The sequence below is a fragment of the Rhinolophus ferrumequinum genome, chromosome 5, assembly GCF_004115265.2.
Source record: "Rhinolophus ferrumequinum isolate MPI-CBG mRhiFer1 chromosome 5, mRhiFer1_v1.p, whole genome shotgun sequence".
Lineage (NCBI taxonomy): Eukaryota > Metazoa > Chordata > Mammalia > Chiroptera > Rhinolophidae > Rhinolophus > Rhinolophus ferrumequinum.
The window spans coordinates 86,283,173-86,300,123 of NC_046288.1; the positions used below are offsets into that span (position 1 = coordinate 86,283,173).

The 16,951-nt window shown below is 49.0% G+C and overlaps 1 protein-coding gene across 3 annotated transcripts in view; it reads right to left on the reverse strand.

Annotated features, from left to right (window-relative positions):
* Positions 1-16,951, reverse strand: part of HTT (huntingtin) — a 118,966-nt gene that overhangs the window by 79,495 nt on the left and 22,520 nt on the right. The window contains exons 3-12 of one of the 3 annotated variants that reach the window (XM_033106781.1): positions 16,604-16,724; positions 13,028-13,087; positions 12,566-12,645; positions 10,786-10,924; positions 8,146-8,287; positions 7,265-7,443; positions 5,595-5,799; positions 4,372-4,419; positions 2,009-2,089; positions 368-729 (exon numbers count right to left, since the gene is read on the reverse strand). In XM_033106781.1, coding sequence (XP_032962672.1) covers positions 368-729; positions 2,009-2,089; positions 4,372-4,419; positions 5,595-5,799; positions 7,265-7,443; positions 8,146-8,287; positions 10,786-10,924; positions 12,566-12,645; positions 13,028-13,087; positions 16,604-16,724 — 1,417 coding nt within the window. The remainder of the gene's footprint in view (positions 1-367; positions 730-2,008; positions 2,090-4,371; positions 4,420-5,594; positions 5,800-7,264; positions 7,444-8,145; positions 8,288-10,785; positions 10,925-12,565; positions 12,646-13,027; positions 13,088-16,603; positions 16,725-16,951) is intronic. The other 2 variants (XM_033106782.1, XM_033106783.1) reach the window with 2 other exon arrangements.

Consider the following 16,951-nt stretch of genomic DNA (forward strand, 5'->3'; position numbering starts at 1 on the left):
TATTCATGTTATTAATTTCACTCTGTTGGCCCACAGATCTGCTAATAGGCTTCTTAAAGATTTTTTAAAATCATGGTTTCACCTGTGCCCAACAAGGTCTTAAAGAATTTAAGATGCACTCAGTTCTAGAGGAGTCCACGTCATCAACTAATCTGGGGCCTCCACGTTCAACACAGACGACACTCAGCCATCTCCTTCAGTGAAGGTCTCGGATGGGGCCAAGCTCCCCACTAATGATCAGAGCTGGTGGCCTGTGCACTGTTATTAGTGGGTCAGATGGAAAGGGGAGAATAAGCAGGCGGGGCCCGGGCTGGGGCTGTAGGGAAGACCCCTCTGCAGACAGCGGGGCACCCCTCCCAGCACTTACAATCTCTGAACTGTCTGAAGGGGTCACCGCTGAGTCCGGCCCTTCAGTGGTGGTCTGGGAGCTGTCACTGAGGGGTGAGGAGGCCTGGGTCCCACCGTTCAGGTCCATGGCGGGGTCGGACGGGACGGCGCTGACCTGGCTGGAGTTGTGGCTCAGCATGTCGTCCTCGTCCCCATCCGTGGCCGTGCTCGTCAGGTCACAGGCGGCCAGGTCCACCGAGTCCGGCTGCAGCGTGTGCTGGGCACGGGGCTGCTCGGTGATGATGTCGTGGCTCGTGGAGTCGGCAGCTGAGCTGGCAGAGCCAGGAGTAGAGACCCCGGAAGAGGAAGCCAGCTCACCACCGATCTCACCCTTGACTGAGGCTGAAGACAAAGAAACACCCATTCCTCAAAGAGCTGGGAAAAATATTCAATAGGGATCAAATGTTTGCACAGTACCCCAAAATTCACTATCACCATTTTAACTGCAAAAAAGCCTGAAATACGGTGAAAATCTGAACCAGTTATTTCAAAAGCAAGGGAACAGCGCAGCCTTCAAACATTACCAAAATCGCTTTCCACTGTGTTATCTACCTCCCTTTCGCCACATTAATACAGTGAGGGCCAGCAGCCAGTACGTTTTAAGCGCTATCAGTATTTCCAGCGGGCATTTCACTGCAAACCTCACGTGCACCAGTAAAATCACCACCTCAAGTTCTTAGGCAGCCGCTGCAGCCATCACTCAGAGCCGCGTGTAAAGACCTGCAGCTAACGGGGCAGTTCACGGGCGGCCAGGCCAGGGGCACAGGCGCGCTCACCAATGCCCGGGAGAGCACTGCTCAGACAGGACGGCGAATTCACCGTCGTTTTGAGTGGCCTTTCCTTCCTCCCACACCTCTAAGACGGTCCTATTCTCCTGCAGCATAAATTTGTACCACGTTTTCCTAGTTTCGTTTTGAAATGCCAGCTAAAAACGACACTGCATAAAAACCACCACAAAAAGACCTACACCAAGCCATTAGCAGTGGGCACCCCTGGGGGCCACGGCGTCAGTGAGCACTGAGCTTTACTTATAATGCTGTGGAAGCTGTCACTTTTTTTTTTATGTGTTTTAACTTTATTTCTGTAATTAGAAATTGGCTTCTATTTTGTAAAATAAATGAATAAATAATCACCACGGGGGTTATTCATATTTTTCTCCCCAAATATTTTAGCCATATTTTCAGTTATCTCAAAATATTCTTTTGGATAGGATTATACAACCCAAACCACTCTCATTTAACCCAATTATTAGTGTGTTAGTCAATACTCATCCTTTATAAGGTGAATACAGAACCTACTTAGACAACTCTATAAACAAACAGAATTCTCCCCAGTTAAATTATCCACAATTTTTAACCCCATCTTTCACCCTCCCGACCAGGGCAGTTCCTGACACACTTCTACTCACTATCCTTACTCAAGGAGTATGAACCTAATTTTAAAACAGCCTAAATCAAGGAAAAGAGCAAGTATTTGATGCAAGGAGACACACACGTTTCGAAGTGAACCTTCTAGAGGAGCCCGAGTTATCCACCAGGAGCAGGTGCACTAAGGGGCGGGGCAGGCAGAGGTGGGGCCAGGAGAGGACGCAGGACGGACCCACTGCCACTCCGAGAGCTACCTGCAAAGGCTGGGCTGCCGGCCTCCGACCTGGGCTCAGGGTCATCCTCCAAGGCCGCTGCTTCTCCAAAGAGCACTTTTCCTAAGAAATGACGCAGCAAGAGTCCGTTAAGCTCGCCAAACAGAAGGGCTTGGCAAAGCAAACAAATGCAGTCTAAATGCAAACTCATACGCATACCGATTCTGCTCTCACACAGGTTACGGCCATAGTTAAATATTTTAGTGCCTTTGGAGTGCTACTCACAAAGAATGCACAGATGTCAGAGAGTATCGTTCAAATCAATAGACCGTAATGTAAAAAAGTTTAAAGCAATGATTCTCAAACTGTGCCAAAGTATTTAATAATAAATATTTATTGACTTAGATTACTGTTAATGATGAATAATTTATATTACTATCTAGTTTTAAAAATGGTAAGTTAGAGCCAGAACCAATTCTATTAGCCCTTGGAATATTCATGTCATATCTTCAATGGCACATCAGAATTTATATATAAAACTTTTATACCTAAAAGTCACTTTCATTTTATTATCTTTTAATTTACTAGATTCTATGGTTGACAATCAGAACTCAAGCACTGCATGATCTGGGAGGGTGGAATAATATTTCATCTTTTGCAAAGTTCTAAAAATACATTTTAGCTTATGGTTTCTGAAGTATGATTTCACTGGACTCCTTAAATCTTACGATTACATTACATATAAATGTCATTAAGTGACACTGTCAAAATAATTACTGGCAACTTCTAATTTCACTGCTCTGCAAAGAACAGGTCACAAGTTTAACAACTTCCAAAACTCTACACTGGTATGACATTCAAGGCAAACAAAAGCAAAGGAAACCCAAATTTAGGTGAAACTGACAGAGGACTATCTGCTAAATAATTCTTTATTCCAGAACAAGCAGTTTACCCTGAGAAAGCAGATATCCCCACCCTCTCCTCCTCCATGAGTTCAGGTGCTAACGAAGGCACTCTGTCCCCCCAATCAGTGGTTAGCAGATGGGGGAGAAAGGAGGCAGGCACCGCCAGAGAAGGGATGCCAGGCCACACACTCCCAGCCTCACCTGACCCTACATCCAACAGCTCTGCTTTTACCTCTCTTATATAGAGGCAGGTTTCACTTGGAAAAAAAAAGAATTTTGAGGCCACTACAAAAGTTTGAAAACCACAGCTCTAAATGAAAAACAAAACACTAGAAAGATAAAACAGACCGAGGACATCATAGCCCACGTCCTAAGCAGAAGAAAACAAAACAACTCATGTCAACCACGTGACTCGGTCATCTTTTCATCATCACTGGAAACAAACAAGACAAGCATCGGAGTAACTTAGTCACATGCCTGAAAATCTCCTCCAAATTCAATAGCGAGACTAGTTTTCCCAGAATCTCTCTCGAACAATCTCAGTGTTTCACCAAAATCTCATAGCTGATTAAGTATCCCACACAATGATGGCCCAAATGTTTGTGTTCTTCTAAGTTCTTCTAGGAAATGTTTATTTAACTCAGTCAAGGCTAGAATATTTCCTGTTAAGATCCCAGCCAATACTGCAAATAGTATTAGGCAGCAGGCTCGCAAACATTCAACTTATGACACAAAAAGATTAGTATGTCGTATGTAATTAACCTCAGTAAGAAAAGAATTAATCTTTTAATATTTCAAAATATAAAATGACAACAATTACTTCCTATGGAAACCTAGACTGGGAAAGAAAATAACTGGTGTTGCAAAGTGACAATGTGTATCAACACTATCAGATTATATCAGAAATGCTTTGATCCAATAAGAAGAAATTAACTGCATCAGAACACTGTGGCAGCTACAAAGCTAAATCCAGCTGAAAAATGATAACCAGGCCCAAATTAACCGAATAATTAACCAGATGTTATTCCTGACTGATATTAAACAAATTGACTGGAAATGTAAGTTACCTTATAAAACATGACACCTTCCCTAAAGCAGGGGGAGGCAGACTGCAGCTCACCTGCTTCTGTGGCCAGTTTCACAGGATGCAGCCACATCCATTAGCTTAGTGTTTATTGTCCATGGCTGCCCTCCTGCCACAGGACACAGCCGGATAGCTGCCAAGGAGACAGTAAGGCCCACAGGGCTAAAATGGGCAGCATCTGGCCTTTTACAGACAAGGTTTGCTGACCCCTGACCTAAAACATTAGAAATTTATGACAAAGCAACTCTGATACACAAGCAATTTTTAAAAGCCACCCTGCTAGGCATGTTTGATTCCAGCAACATTTAGACATACAATCAGTCAGTCTGCTGAGAAGACATATAGCACTGTCGATTGCATTATGGAAGTACAGAAAAATCAGTAAGATTAAAAACTCTGATTTCTGAAATAATCACCTTTTGGTTTTCTTGAAAGGACAGGGCTGCATGAAGAACCCCCTCCAGCTGTAAATCACAGAAAATGACAGATGAAAGTAAAGTAACAAGCTGCTGAATTCCAGAAGGAATTCAAAAATCTTCAAAAAGCTTGATTTGACATTAAAATTAGAGAATATGTGGACATATATTTCCATAGGCGGTGCTTAAGCACCATACTGCAACACTTTAATTTCGACAACAGGAAAATATAGTACCACTCAAATAATGCAGTTTTAAAGATATGACCAAAAACGTCAAAAGAGCTCAAATAAAGTGCATTTAAAAAGCCAAATTAAAAGCATCAGAAATCTCAGATTATATGGTCAACTAATAATCAAATATAAATTTCCATCAGAAATGATCATTAGAAATGAGTATTTCAGCAACAGTTCATCATGCGTGCAATCCTTAGGGAAAAGGATTCTTCAGGACCAAGGACAGTGAACAGACATGTTAATATTTTCTGCTCGTGATTCTGGAACCATTTATGTTAAAGGAAGTAGCAGTTAGAAAAATTAATCCAAGCCTGCCTCATTTGTGGTGCCACGCTGTACACATGCACGCTGCACGCACACACACTGCACGCACGCACGCTGCATTAAACCAACCACACTGCTCAGGGCCCAGGACAGGCCACGAGTGCCGGAAGCCTGCTCAGTGCCACACTCTCCTGGCGGCTGTGATGCAGGGCTCCCCACCTACTCCAGCACCCAAGGGGTGACTCCATACCAGACGGGGCCCACCCACTTTGTGCAGGAAAAGCAGTGGTCAGCGTGCAGCAGCACAGGGTGGTAGGGTCAGGCCCCAAGCCCAACAGCACACAGAAGGAGGGCACAGACCGGGCACAGGAGGTACCCAGAGTAGGAACAGGCAATCGGGACAGCGAATAGGACCCGAGGGCAGAAAGGAACTCGAAAATCCATAGGAAGACCTGAAGGTCCCATCTCTGGCAAAGTGACAGAGATGACAGGTCCTGGAAGTACTTTCCCCACGCGGAGGCAGCCGAGGCAGAGCTGACCTCATTTTGCCACCTCACCTTTCTACACTTCAGTTCTTCGCTCCTAGAATACGGCCACTACCTGCGTTGTTAGCTGTTGGGATCTGAGAGGTAAGCTGCTGGCACAGTGCTGGCCCGTGACTCCACCGAGAGTAACTAGCGTTCCTGCAGGGTCGGCTGCAAGAGTCGCTTCCTGCCCACTCACCTATAAGTTCCACGATACTCCCGCTGCGGCTCCGGCAGCCGGGCTGCTCCCGGGTGGCAGGCAGCTGCGCCAGGCCGCCGGCTGTGGTCAGGGCCTGCAGGAGCTCTGGGGGAGGGGTCCTGAAGAGCTGCTGCAGGAGCTCCAAGGCGCCAGTCACCACATTGTGGTCCTGGTGCTGCGTGTAATGCAAGGTCAACTCGTACACCTGGAGACAGAAAGCACACGTGGCACCGCAGGCTTGAGTGTGTACTCGGGCTCCCTCCTTAGTTTTTGATAGGCTTATGTTGGCAAAACTTGTGCCTTAATTTCTGCCCCTTAAAATTTCTCTGTCACTTGTACCACAGTGATCACTAGCTTCCAGGTTGCTTTCTAAATTCCCAGGGTTTTTTTCACTGCTCTATGAATTCCTTAAACATAAGTAGGGCACTTCCAAAAACAGACCTCCATCTCCCTAAGCTGGTGACTAGTAAAGGGACCATAAAGTTCAATATCCACCCGGTGCGGTTACTCTGACACACATTTAATAAGCAAGAGCCACTGTCATGAGTGCCACTGAGAAACAGTTTCCAACTACTTTAAAGGTATGTCAAATTTAATGAGTGCTTTTGATATTGTGTCACATTATACAGATGTAATGAATTTACTTTTTCCATTTAATTAGTCGCCAGATAAAGTACAGAGCATCCAGTTAAATTTGAATTTCAGATAAACAACAAATAATTTTGTAGTATAGTATGTCTCATGATTTCAGGTATACTTACACCACAAAATCATTCATGATTTATCTGAAATTCAAATTTAACTGGCATGCTGCATTTTTATTTCAAGGGTTGGGCAGCCCGACCTTTAACATCATAAAAGTAACACAAATTTAAAAGAAGAGACAGTATACAAGGGTATAAAATAAAAATTCTCAGTGGTAGCTTCTTTTAATCACTTATTTTAATTCTTCTGGTGGGAAGCCCCGTAACTCTAGGTGACGGGTCTGCAAACTGCAGTCCTCAGGAAACCCGGGCTGCTACCTGTTTGTGTGCACAGGTGTCACGGAGCACAGCCACATCTGAGGCTGCTGTGCGCTGACCTGTCACAGACAAAGGGTGCTGCCCTCCCAGACAGTCAGCCTACACCCAGATCTGTGAAGCTGTCTACTGTGAACGCACTTACTGCAGAAAATGAGGGGAGTGGCATCCCACACAGCCTTCACCTCGCCTGCACTCCCAAATTCTGTCAGCAACATTGTTACTTTCATGTTATTAGGACTGACATTTAATGCACACTAGTGTGGGACTTTCAATCACACGTGCTTTGCCTAGAAGTTGAGTCTAAAACTGAATAAAAGATCAGTATGCACCTTCCCATGTGTACAAATAGGACTGAGTGGGAGTTTGATAAACGTTTGCTGAGCAGGGGAGCAGTTCACATGCCCTGCCTTGAGAAACGGGGTAACAACATTCTCTGTGCCAGGCAGCGGTCTGCGGGCTTTATGTCATACTCTCGGCAGCCTGAGGAGAGCTTGCCCTCATTTCACTCTGGTGTGACTGTCATTGGAGGTCACACAGCCAGGGGTCGTGTCCTAGGATCGGAACCAGGCGGTCCAGCTCCGAGTCCGCGCTCTCAGCCCTGAGCAGGCTCTCTGGGTGACAGTCACTTATCAAGCCAGGGGCTCCTACCTGGATCAGCTGCTCTGTCGAGGGAGAGACTTCCATTTCCTTCCGTGTCACCCCAAAGCTGCCTTTCAGGCTCGTGTCCTTGACCTGCTGCTGCAGCAAGGGCACCAAGTACCTCAGTGTGAGCAGCACCCCAAGAACCAGGAGGGTGGGGTGCTCATCCTCAATGGGAACCAGCAGACCTGGAAAGGCAGTCACAGGCTTCTTAACACCTGCCGCACTGCTCGGAGATTCATGGCTTCATCTGTTAAAACGCAGAGCTCCCTAGCAGAACCCTACCTGAGGCTCAGTGAGAGATAAAGATGGCAGAGACATCACTGTGAAAACTATGTGTGTGCCCCGGGGCCAAACTCCAGGGGTGGCTCTGAAGGGTACCCTTCCACCCTTCATTACACGGAGTCTTGCAGCATTGAAAGCCAGTTCTTTCCTATCAAATGGCCATGTGCGTCCTGTGGCATCTGCTAGTGTTGGTTTCCACAATCCCCCGCGCTCAGGACACGTCGTCAGCAGACCTGCACCCATGCAGAGAACCTGCAGGGCCCTGACGCTTGTCTCCGGGCCTCGGGGACTCTACACTCAGAGCTACCACGCCCCGCTGTGCAGTTGGGCCACACGGAGGGCCAGGCCCAGGAAGACAGCGGGGTGGCATGCTGGCCCGCCCCTGCCCAGCCGGCTGTCCTTAAGCACAGAGGAGCAGCAGCTTGGCCGCGTGCTCACACAGACCCACGTGGGCTCCCAGTTACCAGTCAGCCAGCGCCCAAGGGCCTGGTCCAGAAGCCGAGGGACTGCCTGACTTTAAATAGTTTCAAAGGTCTGTCCTGAGTAAATGCTGCAGACTCTGCCACATACACGCTGGGAAAAGCACGCCGCCGCCCGCAGCTTACCTATAAGCACATTTAGTAGCCAGCTGTAAAAGTACTGCGTCCTCCTGGAATGCTGGCAGACGCTGACTGCGGAGCCCGCCGCCGTCCGCCGAATGGTCGGGGAGCTGGACTTCAGGTTCGCCAGGAAAGCCTTTAACAGAACCTGTGGAAGCAAGAATCCCCACGGGCACAGGAGGAGGGTCCTGTGAGGCTCATCAGGTACTTGGCGACACAGAGCTTGCCCTGACTCCTTGCAGAGCATCCATTATCAGCAGTCTGAAGCTTTCCTACGCTGAACAGAGCCGTTAAAACCTCCAGTCGGGACTTGCTGGCACCTGTGTCCTCCACCAGTGGAGGCCAGTGGAAACCTTAGCGCTGGAAAAGCTGTACCCACAGTATCTTGGGACAGGTTCAGTAAAGGACGTTGTGAAATAAGTGCCGTAAAAAAACAAATGGAGGGCAACCGGATGGCTCAGTTGGTTAGAGCACGAGCTCTCAACAACAAGGCTGCCGGTTCAATTCCTGCAAGGGATGGTAGGCTGCGCCCCCTGGAACTAGACTGAAAACGGCGACTGACTTGGAGCTGAGCTGCGCCCTCCACAGCTAGACTGAAGGACAACAACTTGGAGCTGATGGGCCCTGGAGAAACACACCGTTCCCCAATATTCCCCAATAATAAAAAATTAAAAAATCAGTTGTCTAAAAAAAGAAAAACGAAAACAAGTGGGAAACAAGGAAGCTGAGGAGAGGAGAGCAGCAGCCCGCGACAGCCATGAGCAGGCCTCAGGGCCGACTCGTGCATCCGCACGCCGCTGCCGAGACCACTAAGAGACGCCTCGGGGCTGGAAGACGTGCACCTGAAGCGAGCGAACTGAGCGCCGACTGTGCTGCCCACATTGCTCTCCTACGAAGCCCAGGAAAGCCCACAGGAGGGGCGCACGGTTCCAGCCTGGCCACTGACGCCTTAGCAAGCAGCCCGAGCAGGGACTGGCTGGCGCCCAGCGCCTGCATTTGGTGACGTGGCCTAACACCATTCACACTGCTCTAAACACATACTGTTCGGCACGGGCGGAGCACGCTGACCGACAGGGACACCATTAGGTGCCCCCACTGGGGGTGTGACCCCAAGCAAACGCGCAGCCAATGAACACACCAGGCCCACCTGAGAAAGAAGTTTCTCCCTACCACTGCAGTCAGCAGAAGCCGGTTCTCAGAGCCTCAACTCTCAGCGAACTCAGAGTAGATTTCTAAACCCAGAGAGGCGAACGAAGGCCCAGGCCCCCCGTCACAGGCTCCCCATGGTCTGTGGCTTCTGGTTCCTGCCCAGAGCCCCCACCCAGTCACATTATCTCTGACAAAGCTTTTCTCTTTAGCTCCGAGAAAAGATACTGGCATCTCAGACAGCTCCTTCGAGTGAAAACACACAACTATATTATTGAAATAGGAAATTAAGAATCATTCTGTATCAGTCCAAACTTCTACATACAGTGAAAGCTAGGTGACATTATAACATGATGACGTCAGCCCATGCTGAACCAAAACAGTCTGGAATGATAAATAATACTGATGAGAGCTCGAGGGGGCCTTCTCAGGTCCAAATCCCACAACCCCGAGAATGCCTCGTAGAAAGCAGCTGGCAGGAGGTACCGAGACCAAACAAGGGAGCAAGCCTAGAAAGGCAAAGATACACCACCCAGGAATGAGGCATCCAACAGGACAGCAGCCAAAGGAATTCCCAGGGTGACAGCAGGGAGAAGTCATACGGTACGGCTGCATGGCAGGTGCAGAGTGCACCCGGAGGGGACCAGAGCAGCCGCCAGAGAGTTCTAAGACGGGGGACTCGAGTGGGGAAATGATCCAGTAATTATGTCTTGTGGAAACTGTACTGAGATACAGTTTACAAAGCTGCTGGAAGGTACGAGAAGATGCACATGGCCAAAGAATAATATGCAAGTGAAAAAGAGGCAATTATTAACTCCAGAACAACCCAAAAGGTGTACAAAGGAACAAAATCACAGCACAGAACGTAGCTGGATGTGACTATTTACTGAGGCCTAATAACGTGCACATTGAACAGTGACGCAACTACAGTAAGAGGACGGGGAGCGTTAGAGCTCTAGTCATCTCTTCCGCAGTTAAAAATCCAAAACTGCAGCAGAAGCATGGGATTTGGAACTGTGGAGGGAAACACCAAGAGAGACACTAACACAGAACTGACCCACCAAAAGCAGGAGGTCCCGAACCTGGCACCCTCAGGCCCTGAGGCAGGGTCACAACTTCTGGACATTATGCACAAAGCACTACGGAGGGCCGGGGCCTGCTGGTCAGGGCACAGAACAAACAGGAAGTCCAGAAGTCCCTGAGAGCTGCAGGGCCCACATTCTGGGACCTCTCCTCAGCCAGGGTAAGGGGCCAGCCCAGACCATGGAAAGCCAGTCTGCTCTGCAACGCCTTGTGAATTTGCGTGTATGAACCAGCCCCTCTCCCACTCCTCACCCACTAAGAAAGCACAAGTGGAAAGAAGCTCTCAGTGAGCCTCAAAACAACGCCAAAGACTCCAACCTAAATCGTGCAGCACGGCAGATGGCAGGCAACCTGTCCAAAAACCCCAACGCGCCACCAGACGCATTCTCACACTGTGACTCAGCGTAACAATCATACCTTAATTTCATTGTCGTTTGCAAAATTGCCAAAAGAAGCCATAATTTTGGGTATCGCTGCAGCCAAGGTCTCTTGGACAGATTCCTCGGGTCTCCTGCTTGTTCGAGTCAGGCACGGCAAAAGGTTTACCAAGTAAGGCCTGCGTAGAGAGAGGAACACGGTTACTCTGCCAGGTCTGCTTCAGCAAGAAACAGAAGCAGTTAGTTTAGTACCTGCTGGAGAAAAGCCAGTTCCACGTGCCAACCAGTCCTCAATGGCAAGTGGATGAGCCTTAGCTATTATAACAGAACGGGAGACTGAACACAAGAAGTTCAAATGCTGAAAGACACTCATCCTTCCTTTCTCCTGTAACCAGAGGACTCTCAAAAGCTTGTTTTAAAAATTATCATAGTTATTAAAATATTCATATTTTAAATGAGGAACTAATACAGAATATAAGAAAGCACCATTTTAAAAATAAGTGTTAAGAAATGAGAATAAAGCTGTCATGGAAAAGCAGCATTAAAAAAAATTTTTTTCATGTTCAAATGAAGTAAGTCAGGCCTTCGAGATGAGAGAGGGAATGGGCCATGCCGGGCTGAGAGGGGAGTCAGAGGACAGACAACGCCGAAGCACAAAAAGCCTGGGCCCACGGTGAGTGCGGCTGGCGCTGCGACAGCGGATCCACACCGGACTCTCTTAGTGAGGCTGCGCCTGCCTTTCTGAGGAGACAACCTCTGGGAGAAAAATAAAGCGGCCATCAAGAGGAAGGGAAACCTGACTGCTGGAAGTAAAATCAGGCCAATAAGTCCACAGAGAGTGCCTGAGGTGACGGAGCCATCGGGGCAAGCCCTCCCTGGGCTGTGGTGAAGGAGTCTTGATTTCACGTGAACAACTCTGGGAAGTGAGTCAAGAGTGCAAAGCAACAACTGGACCAATCATGCTTTTAAGGTCACTTTGGCTGCTTTGTGGAAAACTTGAGATGTATTACTTTAGAAATATAACAAATTTTTCAAAATAAGGATAGTAAAAGCAAAAGGCTGTATAAAAAGAAATTTCCTTAGTGACTGCATATCAACAGCCATATAAGATTCTTATTAAAGTCCCACTGAATGGACTAAACCCTTGTTTCATATTAATAGTGAGGGTTTGGGCCACTCCACCAGCCCCTCAGGGACCCACAGCCCAGGGTCGGTGGCCAGAGCACGTTTTGACAGTTACGGAGAGAAGGTAGGCGTTGGAAGTTGTGGTCTTTCTTTTGCTTTTCAATTCATTCAGATAGAACTGTTTCAACTAGTCAGAACTTGGTTTGCAGTTTAACGTTCACATTTTAAACTCAGGTAACAGACCAAAGCAAGTATTTCTAGAATTCTTATGGTAAACAGTGATGAGGGTGGGACTAAACCTCCAGCCACCTGACAAGTGTCTTTTCAGCAACTACCACATGTAGACAAACAGTTCCCAGTGCGGGACAGACAGGAAGAGCCCACTATCCCCAGGGATACATCCCCTACGTCTCTGGGGGCAGGCTGGGGCAGACAATGAACGAGCACACTCATAAAGTGGGCGACAATATTTCTGGGAGTGGTAAGTTATTTCTGGGAGTGGTAAGTGCGACGAAGGGAAAATAAACAGGATGTCACCGGCTGCGATTGACGGGCAGAGGTGGGCGGCTTGAGACGAGGACAGGAAGGACCTGTGAGGAAGTAACATCTGAGCTGAGAAGGACAGAACCTGAGGAGCTGGGCCCCAGCAAAATAATGACCATCATCGCCATCACCATCCAGAGCGTACAACGTACCTGCACTTCTGAGGCCGGACCAGGTGAGCCAGCTCGGCGAACCTCCACAGGGCGGCACGCAGGCTCCGGGCAGCGCCGTTCTGAGGGGATTTAACGAGCAGGGTTACGTTCACGTCACGGATACTAGTCACCAAGGTGACTTCATGTCAACAAAAGCATCTTGTTCACTGCTAGTTTCTATTTCAGACAAAAGGCCATTTAAATGTATAACTACTTTAGAAATTTTAAGGGCTAGTGGGCTTAATTATAAAGATACAAAAAATAAATTACTATGTAAAATTCCCATCTCATCTAATAAATAATGAAGAATAACCTTTTGAAGAAAAGTAAAATAAAGTCTACTTTATCAAACAGCTTTAACTTCTAACATTTTTACTCATTAAATGTAAGATAAAAGCTCACACATACTGCTCAATACATTGGAAGCACCACCTTTTTCAACAATGGAAAATAAAGGCCCACCTTTTTAATTTCCTTATAGAGCTCTAACTGTAACCTCGGAAGATTAGAATCCATCAAAGCCTACAACAAAATACAAGAGAGCTGGTCATGGAAGGCACCGTCCATCAGCAGTTCTAAAGAAAGCTAAAATGCAACTTCAATTTCCATCTTGGGCGAAGTAGAATTTAATGGCAACTAAACCAAGAAAGAACCTACTCATTAAGAAAAAGCATAGATATGCAGGAAGTGATTGGATAAACTAGATACAGGTCATTCACCTGAACAAAAAATTGAAAGAATTTCACTTTTTTACAGTCAAATACTATACAATATCAAAACTAAATGGCACATGGTTCAAATCCATATAAAGCTCCTCTTACACGAAAACCATAACAGTCAGTGAGGAACACCCAGAAAGTTTTCTCTTCATTGAAAATCTTTCATCTCCCATGGGGTGGGAGATCCAACATTAGCAACGCCCTGAAGACGCAGGGCCAGCGGCAGGGGGTGTCCGCATGAGAGCAGAGCCCCTGCTCTGCCAGGCAGACCTCGCCTGTCCTCCCTTGGTGCTTGATGCTCCCAGCCCCATGGCTCCGTGACCCCCGGACCCCACAGCTCCGCACCTCTCTCCCTCCCAGGCGGGCAGGCTTCCATGGGCACCCGTTTCTCTTCCTAAGGAGCCCTCCGCTGGGCATGCCCACAGTCCTGGCGCCCCAGAGGCCGGATGCTGCAGTGGTTAAGAATCTCGTCGCTCATCTACTAGCCACCGCCTCCAGGAGGTCTTCTCTACCTCTCCAGCCAGAAATCCTCTCAGCCTCCCGACTGCCATGATGTGCAGCCAATCCCTCTCAGAGCAGACGGTTTATACCGCATATGAAGTGATTTCGGTACAAACACGCTGCCCACACAAGGTTGTACCGGACCTGAGGCCTGGAGCAGACGGTCGGGCTGCGTCTGATCCCCAGGGCATTTTCCTACACATGCGAGAAGCTAAACGTGCCCTCTGTTGGGCCACACAGAGCCTGGCCGACTGAGCAGTGACGACACTCACTAGAAGAGCGTGTAAGTCCAGGACCCGACTCCTACGTGCCCTCCCTGACACCGCGCCCAGGGCCACCCATCCTCCCAAGCCCGTCCTCCCGTCACAGGGACAGCACGTCTAGCCAGACCCTGCTCCCACCCCCAGCCTGCTGACCTGAAGACCACAGTGTTCGAGGAAGCAGAAATCTGAGCACAGCCAAGCTCCGTTATGCCCAACTTTGCACAGAAAGGAGAGCCTGAGAGAGACTGGCCTTGTCTTACGTTCAGGGGCATAACGTGAGACGTTGGCATCTCTGCACTGGGAGACGAGAAACAGGAGGAGGAAACGGGGACGAAGCAGGGAGAGGGCCAGAAGGGAACCCGGGGCCTGGAGCTATAACCTAGGGCCGTGCCCCGAATGCGTGAACACACACACTGCTGTCCTATGCAGCAGTTCTCAGACACAGGTCTCTGAAGACGGGCTTCGAAGGGAACAACGTCCATGTCTAACATGACCAACCAGAGCAGGCTGGGTCACAGCATTCTGTCCTCCCTAACCCCCACCTGCCGAGAACCAAAGCAGCCTGTGGTGGTTTGCTAAGGTTTTCTGATTCTAAGGATCAAAGTACAAGAGCCAAAACATCAGAACGCCCAGCCTGGTCCTGCCAGTGGGACTGATAAAAGCACCAAGGACATTCGGACCTGGGAAGAAGGAAGTGTATGGAAAAGGCTGTCCGCAGACAGGCAGCAGGACCCCACGCACACGTGAGTGTCACCAATGGACCACCAGGCCTGGAGGACAAGGAGAAAACCGTGACATCACTGGGGGAGGCAGGATGCAAGCCAAAGCAGGAAAGCAGGGCGGGGAGGAGGGAGAAGGCCAGGTGACCACCTCCAGGTGAAGAGAGACCTCCCTCAGGCTGCTCCCGACGGACGGGGCTAGAATCCTGTGGCCACAGAGAAACCAGTGTCCCGAGCACAGAAAGCACAGCTGGCCAAGAAACAGTGTTCTGCAGACAGGAAGGACTCCCTGGGCAACAGGCTACCGTGGAGCCACATGACAGAAAATGGAGAGCTGGTGCACTCACGTGCCCCTCAATCTCTGGGGAAGAATGTAAGAATCTCGTTATCGATTAGAGTATTTCTTACCAATCTGAGGACCAAAAATGGCCAGGATGACGCCAAGCACGTCACATAATTTACTGCACTTGGTACACACACACACACAGCACGGAAAACTTGTCTGGTTCCCTTCTGAGTTAAGGAAACTGAGGCTCACAGAATTAAATACACCCCCAAGTGGTTCAGCTGGGGGGCAGAGGCAAGCCTCAAATGCAGCTCCCCACACTGCAAACGCACACATGCTCTACGTGCTTGGCACAAGGCCTCATCTCCTCACCCAGGAGTCACAGGTGACCAGCTGCCCACGAGGGGAAGGCTGGACGCACGAGGGCAGAAGGAGGGATCATTTCTTGGCCAGCGTACTACGAGGACACTCTCCAGAGAAAGCCCTTGGGAAGACTCCAAAGAACAGTTTTGTTTTCAAGACCCTAACAAGAAGGGAAACAGTCCACTAAGCTACGCCCACCTGCTCAGGGAAGTATCACTAGGAAAAGGAAGAGATGCAGCCTCTTCCCAAAGCCTTATCTGAATTTCAGGGTTGAACTCAAAGAGGTAGGGAAAGAGAAGAAAACCTGGGAAGATGCAATAAACAAGGGTCCTTCCGAAGAAGGGAACAGGTACACCTGTTCCTTAACTGTTATGAAGACTCAGTTTCGGAGAGAGTGTCAAGAGCTACGTCAGAGAAGCTTTCTCGTGCTGGAGGAACGAGAAGCTACAGGAGGAACGACGGCCAAGTCTGGACACGTGAGTCAAAAGGCCCAGCCACTAACTCAAAGGCAGCCTGGAGGACGGTGAGCAGGGTAGGCTGGGGACACACTGGCAGCAGGGCAGGCTGAGAAACACAGGACAGTTTCCAACACACAGAGGATTATTGAGGAAGCAGCAGAAGACAGAGAAGGGGACAGCAGATGAAAGCTCTGTGATGTTGGCCATCAGGAAGCAGTACCAGAAGAGAGGTGGCCCTGCGCTCTCCTTACCTCACCTGTCACCCATGTGGCTTCAGCTTTCTGGCTTAGCACCTTTTCCTAGGAACTCCCTGCTTCCCAGTCAGGTCACACGAACTCCAGCTAACCTACTGTCGAAGTCACATCTTTACCTGCAAACGGTACTGTCTGACCCAAATCTTAGGAGGGGCAGAGAAAGGAAAGGAGGTGAAGGAAGGGAGGCTACAGACACCGAGACAGTTCCATTGACCTGTTCCCCCCCCAGCTCCCGCTTTCTCAGGGCCTTGTCCAAACAGAGGGTGGTACCTGGAGGGACATTTTCCCTAAGAGCACCCGTGGGCGACCATCAGCACCACCCTGTCCCACGCATGCGCAGGTGCAGCAGGCAGGCTGGGAGACAGCTGAGTGCCTCCAGAGCACACAGCACAGACGAAACCCATGCGGACACCCTAAGGGACCTTGCTGGTCTATCCCGGTTACAGCTCGGGGAACCTGTCCATGGGGCTCTTACTTTGATGACTTTGTTGAGGCATTCGTCAGCCACCATCCTGACATCTGACTCTGCGTCATCACTGCACAGCAGGAAAAGCTCCACGGCAATGCCCAGAAGTTTCTGAAATTCTGGAGAATTTCTAAGTGAAGAAAGAAGAGACTGTCATAGCCAAGAAGAACCTGGGAAGACGTGACGATGGCGTGTGGCGGGGTGTCTGGCCTCCTAGACAGAGTCTGGGACAGAAAAGGACATTACACAGAAGTTAAGGGTAACAGCACATCGACAGTCATTCAGTCCTTGGGAAAAATGTACCACAGTGACGTAAGATGCAAATAACCAGGTGACCGGATAAGGGCATGTGGAAAC